General features: G+C 43.2%; 1 protein-coding gene across 2 annotated transcripts in view; it reads left to right on the plus strand.

Moving 5' to 3' along the window:
• Nucleotides 1-20,972, plus strand: part of ERBB4 (erb-b2 receptor tyrosine kinase 4) — a 1,102,749-nt gene that overhangs the window by 829,608 nt on the left and 252,169 nt on the right. For both annotated transcript variants that reach the window (XM_044302570.1, XM_044302571.1), the window contains exons 14-15: nucleotides 7,722-7,815; nucleotides 12,133-12,287. In XM_044302570.1, the coding sequence (XP_044158505.1) occupies nucleotides 7,722-7,815; nucleotides 12,133-12,287 (249 nt within the window). The remainder of the gene's footprint in view (nucleotides 1-7,721; nucleotides 7,816-12,132; nucleotides 12,288-20,972) is intronic.

Genomic DNA, 20,972 nt, shown 5'->3' on the forward strand with positions numbered 1-20,972 from the left:
CGATGAGGTCAGAAACAAGGCCAGATCAAACACTGGAGATCAGTACAGAAGAATATATTAGCAGCTATGGGGCCAGAATGACCTTATTGCATGAGTAGCAAGGGAATGATCCTTATAAAGCCTGTGACAGATAGAGGATGCATTAGGATGCTTTACCTCTTTAAGAAGCAGGAGTAGGCGCACATGTACAAGCAGCATTGTGACTAATAGTGATGGACGAACATCGGCCGGGACGTTTTGCGAAAGCGCGTTCGCAATGAAATGTTCGCGCCCATTCAATTTAATAGCAGGCGAACCTGAAAAACCTTCAGGTCATATTTGCATTCACCTGACAGAAAAAGTATTTTATGCCGCTATATATACATAAGACAAGGACCATTCTGGCATGAGGAAATTCAATTACACGTGGTCGTCACAGGTGTTGAATTCCTCCGAGATCCATGCCTCATTCATTTTTAGAAATGTGAGGTAGTCCACACTGTTGTGAGCTAGGCGAGTGCGCTTATCGGTCACGATCCCCCCTGCTGCGCTAAATGTCCTTTCGGACAGGACACTCGACGAGGGGCAAGCCAAGAGTTCCATGGCAAATAGCTTCAGCTATGGCCACAGGCCAAGCCTGCACACCCAGTAGTCCAGGGGTTCCTAGCTTCTCAGAGCGTCCACATCGGCCATTAAACCGATGTAGTCGGACACCTGTCGGTCTAGGCGTTCCCTCAGGTAAGATCCGGAGGGCGGCTGTCGATAGGTTGGCTGCAAGAATGATCTCATATCTGAAGTGACCAATACATCTTCAAACCTCCCTCTTCTTGCAGGCACGGTAGGATTGGTACCCACGCCTGTTTCGCTGTGGGAGGAAATTCCTCTGCCAGCGCCTGCAACAGCAGAATGCAGCATCTCTCGCAGCAAGGCCGAAAATGCTGCATTCTGACAACCCTCTGTGATGCTGGTAACATTTCCGCCATTTTGTGTTTGTACCGGGGGGTCTAAGTATGTTGCCACCCAGTACTGGTGCTTGCCCTTTATGCTTTTTTTTATACAGGGTCCCTCTTCATACACTGGAGATTTGCATTAAATTGAAAGCGGTGGAGCGTCCTGGCTCCTGCTCATCGTCCAGGAGAATATTGTCCTCGGTCTTCTCCTCCCAGACACGGACAACACCAGGGATCCTCGAAAAGTTTAAAGTCCCCCTCAAAGCCTGTTCTTGCTCCTCCTTTCCCCAGCCCCATCCTCCTCTAACTCCTCTTATGACTCCTACTGACTTTTCTCAGATGGAGTAGTCCCCCTGGGAATTCATTCAGCATTGCGACTTCCTCATCTTCCAGCTCCTGCTCCTCGGCGGCTTGATCAATGACACAATGCAATGCACGCTCCAGAAAGAAGGTGTAAGGTACGATGTTACTGATAGTGCCCTGGCTGCTACTGACCAGTTTGGTGATCTCATCAAATGGCCGCAGAAGTCTGCATGAATTGCACATGAGAAGCCACTGGCGCGGTGAAAAGAAACCAAGCTCCCCAGAACCTGTCCTGCTGCACAGTTTGTACAGGTAGTCGTTAACTGCATGTTGCTGCTGGAGCAGCTTATCAAGCATATACAAGGTGGAGTTCCAGCGTGTCAGGCTGTCACAAATCAGACGTCTGACGGGCAGATAGTGTCGCCACTAAACGTCAGCAAGGCGAGCCATGGCCGTGTTAGATCTTCTAAAATGGCCAGAGATTTTCCTGTCCTGCCACAAGACGCCCTGGACCCCAGGGTATTTGTCAATGAATAGCTGCACGATTAAGTTCAGGACGTGTGCAATGCACGGCACGTGTGTAATTTTGTCCTGTTTCAGCGCAGTCAGCAGATTGGCACCGTTGTTGCACTCCACTTTACCAACTGTCAAATTGAGCGGGGTTAGCCACTGATCGGCCTGTGACTGCAGAGCTGAAAGCAGTGCAGGACCGGGGTGGCTCTTGGCTCCCAGGCAGAACAGCCACAGCACAGCATGGCAACGTCTCACCTGGCAAATAGGTTCTGGGGAGCTTGGGGGGTGCAGCAGAAGAGGCAGTAGCAGTGGAAAAGGAGGAGTCAGCCGTGGAGGAGATGGAGGATGGAGTAGGAGGAGGAGAAGAAGAGGCAGGCCTGCATGCAATCCTTGGCTGTAACAACAAATCCACACGGGTCCCATGGGTTACATGCTTGACGGCCGTCAGAAGGTTCACCCAATGGGCAGTAAAAGTTAGGTTCCTTCCCTGCCTGTGTTTGCTAGACCATGTGTCTGTGGTCAGATGTATCTTGGCACAGACCCTGTGTGCCAGAGATGCTGCTGAATGTGACCATATAGCTCTGGGATGCCCTTCTGGGAGAAATATTTTGTTCCAGGGAACTTTTCATTGCGAAGTGCCAATGGTCACAAATTTTCTAATGGCCTCTGAGTCCACCAGTTTATATGGCAGCAGTTGGCAGACTAGCAGTTCCGACAAGCCAGCAGTCAGCCGTTGGGCAAGAGGGTTATCTGGCATCATCAACTTTTTACTCTTAAACATGTGGGCCACGGAAGCCTGCCTTCTGACAGCTGACTGTGACGATGGCACGGTGGAAGGTGGAGTAGAGGACAAATGGGGAGAGAGGAGAAGGAGAAGAGGCAGGATGTGGGGTGCCAGTAGTGTGGCTTTGTGGGTTCTGATGACGTTGCTCCCACTGGGCTCGGTGATGGGAGGCCAGGTGCTTTCTTAAGGCGGTTGTCCCTAGGTGAGTGTTGGGCTTACCGCGACTTATGCGTTGACAGCACAGGCTGCAGATGGCAACACTATTGTCAGCAGCTGACACGTTAAAAAAAGCCCACACTGCGGAGCCATGTGCCTGCATCCTGGGAGCACAAGATGCGACCGTGCATGGTGGATGGCTCGCTCCAGATACATTTGCAGTCTGCTTTTTGCCTTCTGTGCAATGCAAGTTCTGCCTGCTTCTCCTCCTCCTCCTACATATCTGCTGCTCCGTCCCTCCCTCTGAACTCCTCTCTTCTTCCTCTCTTGTGGGCACCCACATGGGTACATCGACATCGGAGTACGCAGCAACAGCAGGGACCACCCTCCTTGAGCTGATCTGGGTACTGTCGTCAGACCACTGGGTGGCTGCTGTTGCTACCTCCTCTTCCTCATTTGATGCCAAGAATGGCTGCGCATCAGTAAGGTCTGGGAATGGATGGGAAAATAATGGTGGTGGTGTCTTTTGGGGTGCACACAGCAGAGAGTGAGGAGGGTGCAGATAAAGATAATGAGGAGGGTACAGAAGCGAAAGGCTGAGTGAGCCACTCAACCGACTCTAGTGCATCCTTTGACATAATCGCACACACCTTCTCCAACTTCCCACTTAGGCTACGGCCTGGTGCATCTGTCCGACCCCTACCACCCTTGCGGAACAGCCTGCCTCTTCCTTTGCCTTTCATTTTCAAAATGACCCTGTGCCAAAGTCCGTAAGGAAAAGCAGTATTTGTGGAAGCAGGTATATCGCAGGTCTCAATCAGTATTTTGTAGAAGCAGGCATATTGCACCCCTCAATTAGTATTTTGTGGAAGCAGGTATATCAAACCCCTCAATCAGTATTTTGTGGAAGCAGGTATATCACACCCCTCAATCTGTATTTTGTGGAAGCAGGTATATAGAACCCCTTAATCAGTATTTTGTGGAAACAGATATATAGAACACCTGAATCAGTATTTTGTGGAAGCAAGTATATCGTACCCCTCATTTAGTATTTTGCGAAAGCAGGTATATCAAACCCCTTAATCAGTATTTTGTGGAAGCAGGTATACCACACCTCTCAATCAGTATTTTGTGTAAACAGGTATATAGAACAAATTTCACTGTAATTATTAATAGATGTTCACAATTACGTCACCAATATTTCAGATCATAGTATTTGTAGGGACGCTAAAACAAAATAACAAACCAACTTTATTCTGCTATTTACTTAAAATGGGGGAAAATACACAAGAATAAATTCTTATCCAATATTACACCAGTGCCGGGAGCGCAGCCACATGTGAGAGGTGGTGCGCTCGTTATATGTTTGCTTGTCTGTTCTACTGTTGGCAATCAATATTAGCATGAGTAGTGATGAGGCTCCTGAGGAGGTTAGGACACTAGAAATGCGTTGAGCCATCGTGGAGCTACAGCCAGTGTTAGCAGACCATATTCAGATATACCAGACAGCGTTAGTCAGTTTTTAATGTTTGTTAATAGTGAGGTCAGCTCAGTAAGATAGCAGTAGTGTTGTACGATTAGTGACTGATTTGACAATGTGCCTAATACGAAGAGGTATACCATACCCAGATACTACTGATCCACACTAGTGATATTATACCGGAGCTAAATATCACAGGTATACAATGTGTTTTGAGCAGTTGCCGTGGGATACGCTCAGTAATAGGTACTGGAGCGAATGTGGTTATGTTCATACACATGTATTCAGCTTAATAGTCACATAGTCACAAAATACTTTGATAGCTCCCAGGTGTAATATTGGATAAGAATTTATCTTTGTGTAGTTTCCCCCATTTTAGGTAAATAGCAGAATAAAGTTGGATTGTTATTTTATTTTAGCGGCCCTACAAATACTGTGATCAGGTAAATAGAGCCCCTGAATCAATATTTGGTCGAAGCAGGTATATCACACCTCTCAATCAGTATTTTGTGGAAGCCGATGTATCGCAGGCCTCAATCAATATTTGGTGGAAGCAAGCATATTGCACCCCTCAATCAGTATTTTGTGAAAGCAGGTATATAGAACCCCGTAATCATTTTTTTGTAGAAGCAGGTATATCCCACCCCTCAATCAGTATATTGTGAAAACAAGTATATAGAACATCTGAATCAATATTTGGTGGAAGCAGATATATCGCAGCCCTCAATCAGTATTTTGTGGAAGCTGGTGTATCGCAGGCCTCAATCAATATTTGGTGGAAGCAGGTATATCACACCCCTCAATCAGTATTTTGTGGAAGCAGGTATATAGAACCCCTTAATCAGTATTTTGTAGAAGAAGGTATATCCCACCCCTCAATCAGTATTTTGTGGAAGCAGGTATATAGAACACCTGAATCAATATTTTTTGGAAGCAGGTATATCGCACCCCTCAATCAGTATTTTGCGGAAGCAGATATATCAAACCCCTCAATCAGTATTCAGTGGAAGCAGATATATCAAACCCCTCAATCAGTATTTAGTGGAAGCAGGTATATCAAACCCCTTAATCAGTATTTTGTGGAAGAAGGTATATCGCACCTCTGAATCTGTATTTTGTGGAAACAGGTATATAGAACACCTGAATCAATATTTGGTGTAAGCAGGTATATCGCGCCCTTCAATCTGTATTTTGTAGAAACAGGCATATCAAATCCCTTAACCAGTATTTTGTGGAAGCAGGTATATCGCACCCGTTGCAAATAGTTGTTCCAATACCCCTTGTCCCTCTATATACCTGTGGTATTGCAGCAGAACCGCACCCAACTGCTGCTCAATACAAATGCACTATAATATACTTTCTATGTTAGAAAGTATATTATAGGTATATCACACCCCTCAATCAGTTTTTTTTTTGGGTGCAACAGGTATATCACACCAGTTGTAATTTGTTATTCCAATAGCGTTTGTCTCTCTATATAGCTGCGGTATCGCAGCATATTCGCACACAACTGCTGCACAATACAAATGCACTATAAGATACTTTCTATGTTAGAAAGTATATTATAAGTATATCACACCCCTCAGTATAACACACCTATACCAGGCCTTAAAAGGACTTATGTGGCACTATTAGCTAGCATTACGTGTCCCTAACAGTCTTTCCCTGCTCCAAAAAGCAACCTCTCCCTACACTGGCAAAACACGGAATGTAAAATGGCTGCCTGATCGGGTTCTGTTACAGGGTGGGGGTGTGTCCATGTGCTGAAACATCTCAATTGGCTGTCCTGTCCCACATGATGGATGCGTCATGGGTCAAAGTTCGGCACAATGCAAAAGAATATAGCGCATGCGAATATCGCCATATGTTCGGCGAATCATGAACGAGCAAAATTTGCCACGAAACAACCGCCGGGCAAACCGCAAGGCCATCTTTAGTGACTAAGAGTCTTGCATCAGGGAGAAGGAGGTGGGAAAAGACGCTATAAATGTGGCAGAAGAGAGTACGATTCAGGGAACAGTGGGATGGTGTGACCAGGGCAGTAAGATGTCAGACACAGAAGGTGGGAGCAGAATTGTGCCATCCTAACTGTAATCAGAAGAAAGGACACTTGTCACCTCAAGAAAACATTGTAGTTTATAAAGGAAAGTCTACTTCTTGGAACGCCCTTTTATATCAAAGAATAGAGAGTCACAAAGAGCAGAGATCACTCTCAAGAAACTGACCTCCCGGTTCATGTGATGACATGAACCAATAACAAGTTTGGTACATATGCCTAGCTCACAATAGCGTACTTTTGCCAAACTTACACATTATGCAACGTATGTGCGACTAGGGTCCTTTTAAGATGTGATAAATGTAATTTTTCTTGACGCCAGTTGCTTTTCAGCAACGAGGGACTAAGTCCCCTATGTAGAAGGTGATGGTGGAAACCAGGTGAAGGAATGCCAAAGTGGTGTAAGGGTAGCCTATAATGTCCCTTTAGGAGTTGTGGCTGTGCACTTGTCACGGTGCTCCTACCTGGATATCCAGGAACCCCAGGCGTCGTCGGACGAAGCATAGCAAATAGGATGAATAGGTGGGAGGAGAGGATGATGAAGGAAATTGAGTTCAGACTTTGTATGAAGTTCAACTGTAGTTTTACTTTGCATAAAAGTTTCTTCAAACGATTTACAAACTTGGTCTTGGTTTCCAGCAAGTTTTAGCATGAAATGGTAGGCAAACCCTAACGGCTCTGCTATGCTGACAGGATTAAATAGGAACTTTTCCTTATGCTTTCTGCTGCAACTCTCTTTGTCTGACTCTATGGCAAGGCACAGGACAACTTCTTCCTGGCTAAAGAGACTTCTAGAAGTGGTCTCTCTGCTACAGCAGAACTGGAGGTGTTGGCAACACACATCCGGGAGGGACACAGCACTGCACACCTGCTTCCTTAGCAGGGGGTCAGCTAGCACTATCTAACTGGAACTAACTGGTCTCCACCCTTCCTGCAGGACATGGGACTCTCCCACTCCTCCATAGGGGTGGGGGTTAGAATGGACTGGAAGGTTCCATCATATTCTACCTACTGCTCTGCCATATTCGCTGCCTCCTGCTGGTGAACCAGGCACATTACATTTGAACATAAACAGATGCATAACAGGAAATGCACAATATATGGGATCTGGAATAAATGTATAAAATGACCCAGCTAGAAAGAGGGCGTAGGTGTGGTAATGCCACTCAAGGAGTTACAATTAGAATAATGTTCAGAGTCCTGCTGATCCAGGCAAAACCTCCCTACAATGGGTATGGAGGTCTTCCAATTGTTCTCTTGGCTTGGTTATTTCCACATGGACCTAGATTTCTAGATTTGATGGACAAAGCATATGGCACAAACTTATACATTAATACACACAGATGTTATAACAATAGCCTGTAAAATTACTTCAAATAGAAAGTGAAATGCAAAGCCATTGCATCTGTTCCCAATATAATATGCTAATTATATAGTGTAATTTTATGCGGGTGTTGTCCTGTATTCTGTATAACTCTTTATTTTTCATCTTGCCTGCAGAGAGTCTCGAGAGTTTGCCAATGGTACTGTTTGTCTAAAGTGTGACAGTCAATGTGAGAAGATGGATGGTGGCATTGCCACATGTTATGGACCGGTAAGGACATTATGACTAAATTCTGTTCATAAATGCACTATGGTCAGAATTCTTCATTGTAGATGTATTTGAGGTTACATTTTAGATTGGAGTTGCTATGCAGACCTGCACCAAATTTATGGAAATGGCACCACACAATAATAATAAATTTTGCAAAAGTGCAATGTGGCTGCACCTATTTTAGTAAAAGTACATCGGAGGTAATTCCTGTCATGGAATGTCACTTTATTAAGGAGTCACAAAAGTGATCTACTCTGAAATACTGACCAAATTATCACTCCAGATCTATAGGTGCCGTGCTCAAAAAGTTGCAAAATGTTTGTACGTGACCTCAAAAAATGACAAAACTTGATAAATTCTCCCCAATGCTTTTTTTTTCTTTCAAGTACATTTAAAAACAATGTACTAAAGTAAAGCATGTAAAGAAGATGAAAATAAATTGTATAACACTCGCATCTGGCAGAAGCATGCCCTGAAGGTTGCCTGAATGCATTTTGTTCTTACACCTGTTTTTAAAGGGTTTTCCGGGCTTATATTGATGACCTATTCTCAGGATTGGTCATCAATATCAGATCGGCAGGGGTCCGACACCCGGCACCCCCACTCATCAGCTGTATGAGTAGATGGCATGTGCTGTTGCACATGCCGTCTCCTGTCTCTTTTCCTGTTCGCTGCTGCATTGCTATAAACATGCGGTAGCGAAAAGAAAAAGAGAAGGGAGACGGCAAGTGCGCACTGCGCGCACCGTCTCCTCATACAGGTGATCGATGGGGGACCCCCGCTGATCTGATATTGATGACCTATCCTGAGGATAAGTCATCAATATTTAAAGCCAGGACAACCCGGTTAAGGGGTTGGTATAAAACCATGGCTACGTTTTTCCAAAACAGAGCCACTGTAAGATTCTTTTAAAGGGGCTGTTCGAGCTTTTAATATTGATGACTTATCCTCAGGATTGATCATCAATATCAGATTGGCGGGGGTCCGACACCCGGCATCCCCACCGATCAGCTGTATGAGGAGACGGCATGCACAGTGTGCACGAGTCATCTCCCGTTTCTCTTCCTGCTGCTGCTCATCATAAATGAAATGCTTCCACCTGCAGTCCGTTCACCAGACTGAAATTAACAGCAGATTTTAGTCATTATTTATGCCAGTTGCCATGCCCCCTTTTCAAAAACCTGGTGAGGACAGCTTAAAAATGCCAGTTGCAACTAAAAAAGTTGCAATTGCATTGAAAAAGTGCAAAAACAGAAAACTGGCATGGGGTGACTGATAAATTCTTTCCATGTGTCTATAGCGTCTAACCTAGTCTCAAATGAATGTTTAGCTTAGGCCTCTTTCACACGAACGTTTTTTTTTTTCCGTTTTGCGGGCTGTTTTTTGCGGTTCATATACGGTCCGTATACGGAACCATTCATTTCAATGGTTCCGCAAAAAAAACGGAATGTACTCTGTGTGCATTCCGTTTCCGTATTTCCGTTTTTCCGTTCCGTTTAAAGATAGAACATGTCCTATATTTGGCCGCAAATCACGTTCCGTGGCTACATTAAAGTCTATGGGTCCGCAAAAAAACTGAATGCATACGGAAATGCATCCGTATGTCTTCCGTATCCGTTCCGTTTTTTGCGGAACCATCTATTGAAAATGTTATGCCCAGCCCAATTTTTTATATGAAATTACTGTATACTGTATTTGCCAAACGGAACGTAAACATAACCACAACGGAAGCAAAAAACGGAACAACGGATCCGTGAAAAACGGACCGCAAAACACTGAAATGGACATACTGTTGTGTGAAAGAGGCCTTATAGTGGAAAACAGCTTTTTTAGCAGACATTTCTCATCTCACTCTTAAAGAAACAGTCCAGCCTATAGAGTGCAACATAGAATATTATCAAATAAAATATAGAGGCCCTGTGTATGCTTTGAGTAACTGTATTGTTTTAGCTGATTTGTCATTTATGAGTTGTCCGCCATCTTGATTACATCTCCCTCACTGGTTTTGCAGAAGGGGTGGAGGTTCATCACTTTAGCAGTCAGTAATTGGGGAAATAACGAATAACCATTGGACCCCATGGCAAAACTTTGAATGGGGCCCCACTGCAGCATAACCACTTTTATTGGCAAGTTGATAAAAGCTTATTATTGATTTCCCTAATGAACAGGGCTAATCACAGAGTGATGTCACAGTACAGGAATGTGACGAGAGTAGGATAAGGCACATACTGTTGTAATCATAGTTGGATAATGTGCATGGGGATGTAATAATAATAGGATAATGTTGACAGTGATGTAATAATAGTGGTAAAGAGTGGACACAGTGATGTCACAGTACAGGGATAATGGACGCAGTGATGTCACAATGCAAAGAAAATGAACACAACAATATCACAGTACAGAAATAGTTAATACTCTGCACACAGGGTTACTTTGTGAATTCAATTTAGAATGGGAACACATTCAATCCTCTATGCCACCTTACATACGTTTTTCCACTAACTGCGCCTTTTGAGTTGACATTGCCCCCTTAGTTGTTGGGCCCCATAGCAGCTGCTACATCTGCTCCCCTGGCAGTTACACCCATGCCAGTGATAGATAAGTGACATGGAACTGCTAAGTCACACTGCAAAATCCCAGTGCATTCTTATGTGATGCAGCGTCATACTGCTTCCCCTGCCTCCTGCTTGTGATTAGTTTCTCCTGGTAAGCTCTTACAAGCCTAATGCATCCGGAAGGGTGTACAGCAACCTGTCGTAGAAATGCATTGGGGATTCTGAACCCAGCACTTACAGATAGTATAGACATTTAGTATAAGTCAGGAAAGATCAAGAAGTCACAATAGCTATTCATTCTGCACTCCTGATCCCTTAGATAGGGCAGAAATTATATCAGCACACTGTGCAGCTATGCAGAATCTGCCTTCCATTGTTTTCAATATATGCTGTGCAGCACTGCATGCAGCCACAGTTTCTAGTTTCAACCATGCCAAGGAAGAACATGTCCTCTATAGATATGGCATCTGTATGGATGCTGCTGGAAACCTTAATGCTGCTTCTCATGTCTCCTTATCACTAACGTTTGTTTATTGTACAGTAGCTAAGTCAGGAGATTTAACCCTGCACATTTCTCACCTACAGCCGACCAGTTAAATCTCCTGACATGGTGCCACAGTTAACAAAAGCAAGTGATAAGAAGACATCAGAGCACTCAGATAAGGAGAAAGGCAAATTCTGTATATAAACCATGTGTACATTACCAGCTAACCGATTTATTTTATTTGCTTTGCATTTTTTTCAGGTGAAAAATGGAACATAAAGACATTTCACTTATATAAACTGCATAGCCAATAACCACATCACAAAACCACAGCAATTGTACTGTATACCCTAAATGTCAACAGGCAGCTTTAGTCCAAACTAATAGGGGGTGTGAACACTAAATGTGACTAGGGCAGAATAAACTCTAAATACAGCCCTGTAGTGGGTGAAACCCCAGGTGGGCCACCGAGCAAGGTGGGCCCCTTGTCCCCATTACCTGCACATCTGGCACATAGCTCAGTAGATTGACCGCACTACATGTAGATAGGCAGCATACAGCATATTAACCAGCCTATGTTCTTATAAAAACTGGGTAGATTTTTTAGCAGACTGTTCAATTTATCATTATACATGCATTGGGTGGCAGAGAAGACTTCAAGGCAGAGAGGCAGGACAGCCAGTATATTTTTACCAAGGGACCTGACTTCTCAAAGTCATTGAAGGGATCCCTATTAATCATCATGTAGCATGTTGCTGCTAATGTGTGAGAAGGTAATATGTGCATGCAGCTCTACAGTGGGCACCAGAATAAATTTTACTGGTGGGCCCTAGGCGACCCAGTCCCCGACAACTATCTATCTGTACTTACTGTACAATTGAAGAATAAGTCTTTATCTTAGAATATGGTGATCATTCACATGACCATCTACATCCTTAAAAGACAGTTTTGTGAAACACTGACGGTACACTGAAGAAAAATATGTTTGTGTGAATAACCACTAATCATTCTCCTGTGCAATTAGGCTTTCATTCAGGTTGTTTTTTTTTTACACATTGAAGAGGAAGTCTATTCAGAAATTATATTCAACAATCCAATGGCTGCTGAAGGACTATATACTGGAAAATGTGAAGAAAGTACTTGTAAGACAGAACTGAATCATGAACTGCTTTCATATTATTGTTTCACAATTGAAAATCTATACTGTTTGTACAGAAATAACCTCATTTAATTTGTAGATGATATTTTCTACATCATTTTCTGTATTTATTTCCTTAGGGTCCTGACAACTGTGCAAAATGTTCCAACTTTAAAGATGGCCCTAACTGTGTAGAGAAATGCCCCGAAGGTCTGCAAGGGGCGCACAGCTTCATTTTTAAATACGCAGATGAGGATAGAGAATGTCGCCCCTGCCATTCTAACTGCACTGATGGGTAAGATTCATGGTGTCACTATAGGAATTGTTTTATACGGGCATGTTGACTTGGATTTGAATACTCCAATATATGTTAAGCTACATTGCTGAGCTTTCTTACAAAGCAAAATGTGCCGCCTTTGCAAGTGAAGGCCTTATAATCCGCTGTTCGTCTTGTTTTAATATTGCTCAGGTAATCCTTTCCTTCCAGCAGGAGCCCGAACAATAGAATTGTGTGGTGTGCAGACATTATGTCTTGCAAGAGGATCTCTTCTCCCTGTTCTCTCATTTCATGCCCCAGGACTATATCTAGGAATGTAACATCAGATCCCGCAGGGGTTGAGCAATTTAGATTGGAATATGCACCCACAGCAAAACACGGGCATAATGTTTAGCAATTATGGGAACACTAATAAAAGCATTGTTTAGCTGAGTTCTTACCTTATTGTTACAACCGGAGATTAACTAGAGGTCTCCCAGGCTAATCCCAGCCTCACTTTACATGATCTCAGCATTTTGAACAGTGGAGCCTCGAAATGAGCAGGGAAATCTAGAGAAATATCCATATTGTCCCTTTGGTGCTGACAGCTGAGTTTGGAAAGTAATCGAGGTGCCAGATCCACCAGTCTGATTATTAGCGGCCATGATGTATGTGTCATACATAAGAGAACTCGGTTAAGAGGAGCTAAACCCTTCAGTAATGGGAAGCAGAAAAGACGAACAGGAATAGAAATGAAGGAAAATTGTACTTTGCTTATGTTCCTTCCGATTTCATAGGCACTGAAGGCACTTTGCACTGACAATACCATCTATTGAAATGCAATGTTAGTATTCTTTATGGTTTGCAGTAAAGTTTCTAATTTAGTTACTGTAAGTACCTGTACATAGGTTAAATAGTCATTTGACAGCTGTTGATTTGATTGTTTATATACCTTTTTTACCTGTGGATGTACGTGGTGATAGGTTTAACATGCTAAAAATGCCAGAAAAAAATAACACGGGAAAAAAACGTAGGTAGGCAAAAATGATAAGATTATTTCTATAGGGACGCTTAAAATGTAATGATTATCCCTGACCTAAACAACATAAAAAAGATGAGCCAGAAGTGGACAACACAAGGAAACAGTTTTGTGCACTTGTTATATTTGCTCTTCGCTGGTCAGAAAATAATAGAACCATGTCTTGTCTTCACCTGAAACTCAAAAGCGTGGACCAAAGCCTGCAGAAATGGAAGTGGAATGTGGTAAGAGCCACACGAGCCAGACAATCTAGTTGTTCTTCTTCCAACTAAAATGAATGCGGTAAATTATTCAGTATAACACATTGATGTCAACAGCTGTTGCCATTCACAATGAGACCTTTTACCGTTTTCACAAATCTAATTACAATGGAGCCATGAGGGATAGACGCATGAGACAGCAGCAAGGCGATCTGATGTCTGAGCCGCGCATCAGCTACACGGGGCTGAATAAACCGAATGATTTTTAATACATACCCAGGAATTTTATGTTCAGCGCTGTATATCATAGTCTCCAGTTGGTGGTAAAATAGATTTATTCCTATCAAGAGCCAACTACAAAGGGGCCATGCCAGCAGCAACAAATAATAGATGCAGGATTGTTTCTTCTGTACCTTGAGCCCAGAAACACATTGTTTTTTGAAGATTTTACTCATTAAATGGATTATAACTAGAGATGAGCGAATCGAAGTTGAAGAAATGGAATTCGATCCGAATTTCAGTAAAAGTTCCATTTGCACCGAATCGTAATTTTCTCACGCTTCGCGGTAACTAGTGTTGATCGAGCATTAAAGTGCTTGTGAAGAACACTTTACAATGCTTGGGTGTTCTACCGAACACCCAAGCAGAATGGATGTCAATGGGAGAACCCCAGGCACCCCCTGCTCTGAAGAGGGGAGTGAGTTGGGACTCTAGTTTGACTTAGGAGTTCCTGCTCTGACTCCATATATAGCTATGTCCATATATGGAGTCAGTGCTTGGGGACACCCCAGTGTATTTAAATCTAATTTAGGCCTCCTGCACACCAACGTGTGCGCACCGTGGCTGTGCTGCGGGCCGCAATGCACGAACACCGACCGTGGGGCAGCCGCAGCTGATCGCAGACCCCTTTCACTTTAATGGGTCCGCGATCCGCCCGTTCCGCAAAAAGATAGTACACGTTCTATCTTTTTGCAGAATGGAAGTACGGGACGAAACCCCACCGAAGCACTCTGTAGTGCTTCTGTATCTCCGGAATGCCCACGGTTCGGTGCACGTGTATTGCGGATCCGCAAATGCAGTCTGCAATATGGCAATGGGCAGCACATGTTCATGTGCAGGAGGCCTTAGCCTGTATTTCAGAAAAGTTGCTAATGGGATTCAAACTCACGACCTTCTGTATTAGAGGCACCTTATACAGCTATAATAGCTTCAAAGCCAGTTGGGGGCGGGAGGGGGCTGGGGGGGAAATATGAGACTTCTACTGTACTGTACTTCTACTGAGACCTATACAGTAGAAGTCTCATATATTTTTTTTTATTATCATTTTTTTCATTATATTTTTTTTTAACTGACTGGCTATGCAGCTATATAGTGTAGTGGTTAAAGTTCTGGGCAGTGATGCAGTAGTTGTGAGTTCAAATCCTGTCTCAACCTTTTTCAGAAATAAAGGCTAAACTTAATTTAAATATATATATATATATATATATATATATATATATATATATACAGTACAGACCAAAAGTTTGGACACACCTTCTCATTCAAAGAGTTTTCTTTATTTTCATGACACTGAAAATTGTAGATCCACACTGAAGGCATCAAAACTATGAATTAACACATGTGGAATTATATACATAACAAAAAAGTGTGAAACAACTGAAAATATGTCATATTCTAGGTTCTTCAAAGTAGCCACCTTTTGCTTTAATTACTGCTTTGCACACTCTTGGCATTCTCTTGATGAGCTTCAAGAGGTAGTCATCTGAAATGGTCTTCCAACAGTCTTGAAGGAGTTCCCAGAGATGCTTAGCACTTGTTGGCCCTTTTGCCTTTACTCTGCGGTCCAGCTCACCCCAAACCATCTCGATTGGGTTCAGGTCCGGTGACTGTGGAGGCCAGGTCACCTGGCACAGCACCCCATCACTCTCCTTCATGGTCAAATAGCCCTTACACAGCCTGGAGGTGGGTTTGGGGTCATTGTCCTGTTGAAAAATAAATAATGGTCCAACTAAACGCAAACTGCTTCTTCACTGCTTTGCAGTAAGTATTGGCGTCATGTATTTGACCCTGTTCACACATTCACCTGTTAATTTAGTCTTAGTGCATTTAGTGGTGTGCTGCTTCTTTATTTGTTTGCAGTCCTACTGAATAGCCTGTTAGAATTTGTATTATGGCAAGAAAAAAGCAGCTAAGTAAAGAAAAACTAGTAGCCATCATTACTTTAAGAAATGAAGGTCAGTCAATTCCGAAAAATTGGGAAAACTTTGAGTGTCCCCAAGTGCAGTCGCAAAAACCATCAAGCGCTACAAAGAAACCGGCTCACATGCGGACCGCTCCAGGAAAGGAAGACCAAGAGTCACCTCTGCTGCGGAGGATAAGTTCATCCGAGTCACCAGCCTCAGAAATCGCAGGTTAACAGCAGCTCAGATTAGAGACCAGGTCAATGCCACACAGAGTTCTAGCAGCAGACACATCTCTAGAACAACTGTTAAGAGGAGACTGTGTGAATCAGGCCTTCATGGTAGAATATCTGCTAGGAAACCACTGCTAACGACAGGCAACAAGCAGAAGAGAATTGTTTGGGCTAAAGAACACAAGGAATGGACATTAGACCAGTGGAAATCTGTGCTTTGGTCTGATGAGTCCAAATTTGAGATCTTTGGTTCCAATCACTGTGTCTTTGTACAACGCAGAAAAGGTGAACGGATGGACTCTACATGCCTGGTTCCCACCGTGAAGCATGGAGGAGGAGGTGTGATGGTGTGGGGGTGCTTTGCTGGTGACACTGTTGGGGATTTATTCAAAATTGAAGGCATACTGAACCAGCATGGCTACCACAGCATCTTGCAGCAGCATGCTATTCCATCCAGTTTGCGTTTAGTTGGACCATAATTTATTTTTCAACAGGACAATGACCCCAAACACACCTCCAGGCTGTGTAAGGGCTATTTGACCATGAAGGAGAGTGATGGGGTGCTGTGCCAGGTGACCTGGCCTCCACAGTCACCGGACCTGAACCCAATCGAGATGGTTTGGGGTGAGCTGGACCGCAGAGTGAAAGCAAAAGGGCCACCAAGTGCTAAACATCTCTGGGAACTCCTTCAAGACTGTTGGAAGACCATTTCAGGTGACTACCTCTTGAAGCTCATCAAGAGAATGCCAAGAGTGTGCAAAGCAGTAATCAAAGCAAAACGTGGCTACTTTGAAGAACCTAGAATATGACATATTTTCAGTTGTTTCACACTTTTTTGTTATGTATATAATTCCACATGTGTTAATTCATAGTTTTGATGCCTTCAGTGTGAATCTACAATTTTCATTGTCATGAAAATAAAGAGAACTCTTTGAATGAGAAGGTGTGTCTATACTGTATATATATATACTAGCTGAAGGACCTGGCTTCGCTCGGGTATATTTAATCTATTTCATTTAATGTTTGTGTGTATCGTTAGAAATATATCAACACTATCCACTATAACAGTGACATCTACAGCACCCCACCCCCTTAACAGTGACCTCCACAGCCCCCCACCCCTTAACACTGACCCCCCCACAGTGCCCCGTCCCTTAAAATTGGACCTACACAGCAGCCCACCCCCTTAACTTTGACCTTTACAGCAACCTTCCCCTTTAACAGTGACTTTCATAGCATACCACCCCCTTGTTAATGACCTCCACAGGGGCCCGCCCCCTTAACAGTGGCCTTTACTGGATCGGGGGGGGGGGGGTGTCCATTTGAACAGCTCACTCTATGACAGCAGCACTGTGCTGTCTGAGTGTGAGCTGCAGGGAGAAAGTCACCTTCCCTCCCACCCCTGCAACTCACAGAAGTTGATTTTTGGAAAATACAATTGAGAGATCCGCTCACCTCTATTCCCCCACGGTAGGTGCACCAACCACTATTTGAGTACACCCTTCAAAATGTGGATTTGTAATGGAAGAAAAGTATGTGGATGGGCACTCGTATATGGAGGTAAATAGGACGCAGTTTATTGTTAAGATTTACATAAAAAATATAATCACAATATAAAATAAATACTGTATAAAATAGGTAATACAATAGGATAAATTCAATTCTTGTGCTGCTTCGTGGAACTGGGGCTGATAACCCAATACAATCCCCACTTTGTAGTCACAGGGCTGAATAGTCCTGGAGATTTGAATATTGTGGTAGGTGGGATAGATGGGGCGATCATTCCCTGCTACATACAATTATATTTCTCTAAGTGTATATTCACATACTTAAAAAAAACATATAATTCACTTATGGTGATAAATGGTCCTAAATGATATTGCCGCTTAATTATCCTGTTTTGAGTTATTAATGTACTTAGAAATGATATTCTCTATATAGGAAATTTCTGCTATGATTGATATTCTTTGCGAATAGTGGCCGAAACAGCATCTCCCCGAAACGCGTCTGGCGTAGGACCTTGAAAAATACCCCGCTTCTACAAAACTTAAGTGCACTGAGAAGATAAGAAATCGTCTTTATCCTATTTAAAAAGATTGGAAAACGTCATTCACCTGCGCCTGAAAGGGACGTGGTCTCTACACCGAATTGGACTCTGTAATCAGCAGTAAGAGACACGTCAGACGCAATCAACTCTGCAGCCGGGACGCCGGTGTATTGTGTGGAGGACGGATCTATTCGCAAGCTCCCGCAAGTTATAGGCAGTTACTATGCCCTGGAGGCTGGTTTTAAAGTCAGTATAAAACTGAGTCTGCTTACATAGCACCTACCAGTAGCAATTAGGCTCCAGGAGAAGTATATAGTGGGCTCAGCATGCATGTTGGTACTAGCATCCCTGGATCCGATGAAAGCTGTAATGGCACCGGACGGGGTTAGAAGCAGAGTGTGCTTGGCGTGCATGCTGTACCTGCGCTCCCTGGACTTTATGTGGCTGTCATGGCCCATAGAAGGTAGGAACTAGTGTTAGGGACCACTCATTAAGGCGACCTTGACGTGGTGAGTGGCTTATTACGCTTTGGCCAAAATGTACACCAATGCCTTATCCAACGTCCAGCATAAAGGCAGGGCAGAGTGCTGGTTGCAGAGTGTGATTGCATTTTGTGTTTTTGCGTTTGTATCTCTATTTCGCCATAGCAATCTGCACCTGCAAGGGGTTGTGCGGGCTGAATCCCCCATAAAAAGAGACCGGCCACTATTCGCAAAGAATATCAATCATAGCAGAAATTTCCTATATAGAGAATATCATTTCTAAGTACATTAATAACTCAAAACAGGATAATTAAGCGGCAATATCATTTAGGACCATTTATCACCATAGGTGAAATATATGTTTTTTTAAGTATGTGAATATACACTTAGAGAAATATCATTGTATGTAGCAGGGACTGATGGCCCCATCTATCCCACCTACCACAATATTCAAATTTCCAGGACTATTCAGCCCTGTGACTACAATGTGGAGATTGTATTGGGTTATCAGCCCCAGTTCCACGAAGCAGCACAAGAATTGAATTTATCCTATTGTATTACCTATTTTATACAGTATTTATTTTATATTGTGATTGTATTTTTAATGTAAATCTTAACAATAAACTGCGTCCTATTTACCTCCATATACGAGTGCCCATCCACATACTTTTCTTCCATTAGAAGTTGATTTTTACCTTCACTTTTTGAATACCTGTTGTCTCAGGAGTGGAAGGGGCGTGACCTAACCAGATCAGGGCGTGGCTTAGCAGGACCTTGGGGCAGGGTTTTAAGTCTTTTGAGGGTGGACACATTGTGGCAGGGAGTGTGTCTCGGCTCCTTCTTGCAAGAGTGAAGCCCCTCTGGGCACTTTACTAGCTCATTTGCATACCAAATAAAATGGATTTTCAGAGGATAAAAACATTTATTGCTATAACAAAGGCACATCTTTAAATAAGGTACTAAGTGCTATTAGGGCATGACTCTAATAGCGATTATCCTGGTGACAGATTACCTTTAAAGCTCTCCAACAGCAGTGAAGATAAATGGCTGGGTTGTTATGGAAACCTGGAGTAAAACTGTGTATGTGGAGGCTGGTGGACCTGCAAGCTTCTATTGGCTGATAAGGGTCATAAGAACAAGTTTCTAATGGTTAATGCATTTTTTTGCAAATAACTCAGGAACGATACATCCTAAAGAGCTGAGACCTGGTCTAAAACCTTCCTAGTCACCTGATGTACCTGTCTGCCAAATTTCGTGATTGTAAATGCGACGGTACAGAATTCTTTAGCGGACATACACACACACATAGACTCAGCTTTAAATATTATGGCTAAAACATCAGTAGTAGTTTCCCACATAGTATGCATTCATATATATCAGAAGTATGATTATTTATATATATATATATATATATATATATATATAAATAATGATATTTTTATTTTTTATAATTACACATTTATTTTGTGCCATACTTTTATTTACAATTACAAAAAATATATAAAATATATAAATCTAATTTAACCTCTATTTCTGAAAAAGTTTGAGATAGGACCTGAACTCACAGCTTCTGCATCATAGCCCAGAAGTTTAATCACTACACTATATAGCTGCATAGCCACTAAAAAAATAATAGTCTCATATTTTTTTTATTTTTTTTAAGTAACTGGCTATGCAGCTATTATAGTGGAGTGGTTAAGTGCCTTGCCTCTAATGCAGAAAGTCATGAGTTTAAATCCCAGCAAAAACTTTTCTGAATTGCAGGCTAAATTAGATTTAAATAAACTGGGTTGTCCCCAAGCACTGACTCCATATATGGACACAGCTATATATAGAGTCAGAGTAGGGGCTCCTGATCCGCGGACTCACTGTCATGGTCTTACCTCCTTGCTGTTCTCCTTCGTTTGACATGTGCTGGCGGCCATCTTGGTTTCTGGGTTTCTTGTAGCCTCCCACCCTGCAGCTCCTCCTTCCCACTGGGAGGAGCTGGATGCCCAGCTCATATATATAGGAGGTCTGTGGCTTCAGTTCCTTGCTTGGTCCTCCTGTGCTCACATGCTTCTAAGACTGCTGCTGCTTCTGGTTCCTGATCCTGGCTTCGTCTGACTACCCTGCTGATTCCTGATCCTGGCTTCGTCTGACTACCCTGCTGGTTCCTGATCCTGGCTTCGTCTGACTACCCTGCTGGTTCCTGATCCAGGCTTCATCTGACTACCCTTCTGGTTCCTGATCTATGGTTTCGCAAGACCCTGCTTCGGTTTCGCCATCCGTTTGGACTTTTGCCTTACAGCTTTATTTTCAATAAAGCCTTCTTATTTCCACTCATCTCTTGTTGTACGTCTGGTTCATGGTTCCTTGACATTAGGACCAAGCCATGAATTCTGACGGTACAGGGCCATCCTCGCTACCTACGCTGGTTGCCAGACTTGATCAGCAGGATCACCTGTTGGGTCGGTTCGCTGTGGCGTTGCAAACCCTGCTTGAACGCACGGCTCATTTAGCTTCCGTTGCCGATGGGTCGGTTGTCGCTCCTGGGCCCGCTC

Source organism: Bufo gargarizans, chromosome 8 (assembly GCF_014858855.1).
Source record: "Bufo gargarizans isolate SCDJY-AF-19 chromosome 8, ASM1485885v1, whole genome shotgun sequence".
NCBI classification, from domain to species: domain Eukaryota; kingdom Metazoa; phylum Chordata; class Amphibia; order Anura; family Bufonidae; genus Bufo; species Bufo gargarizans.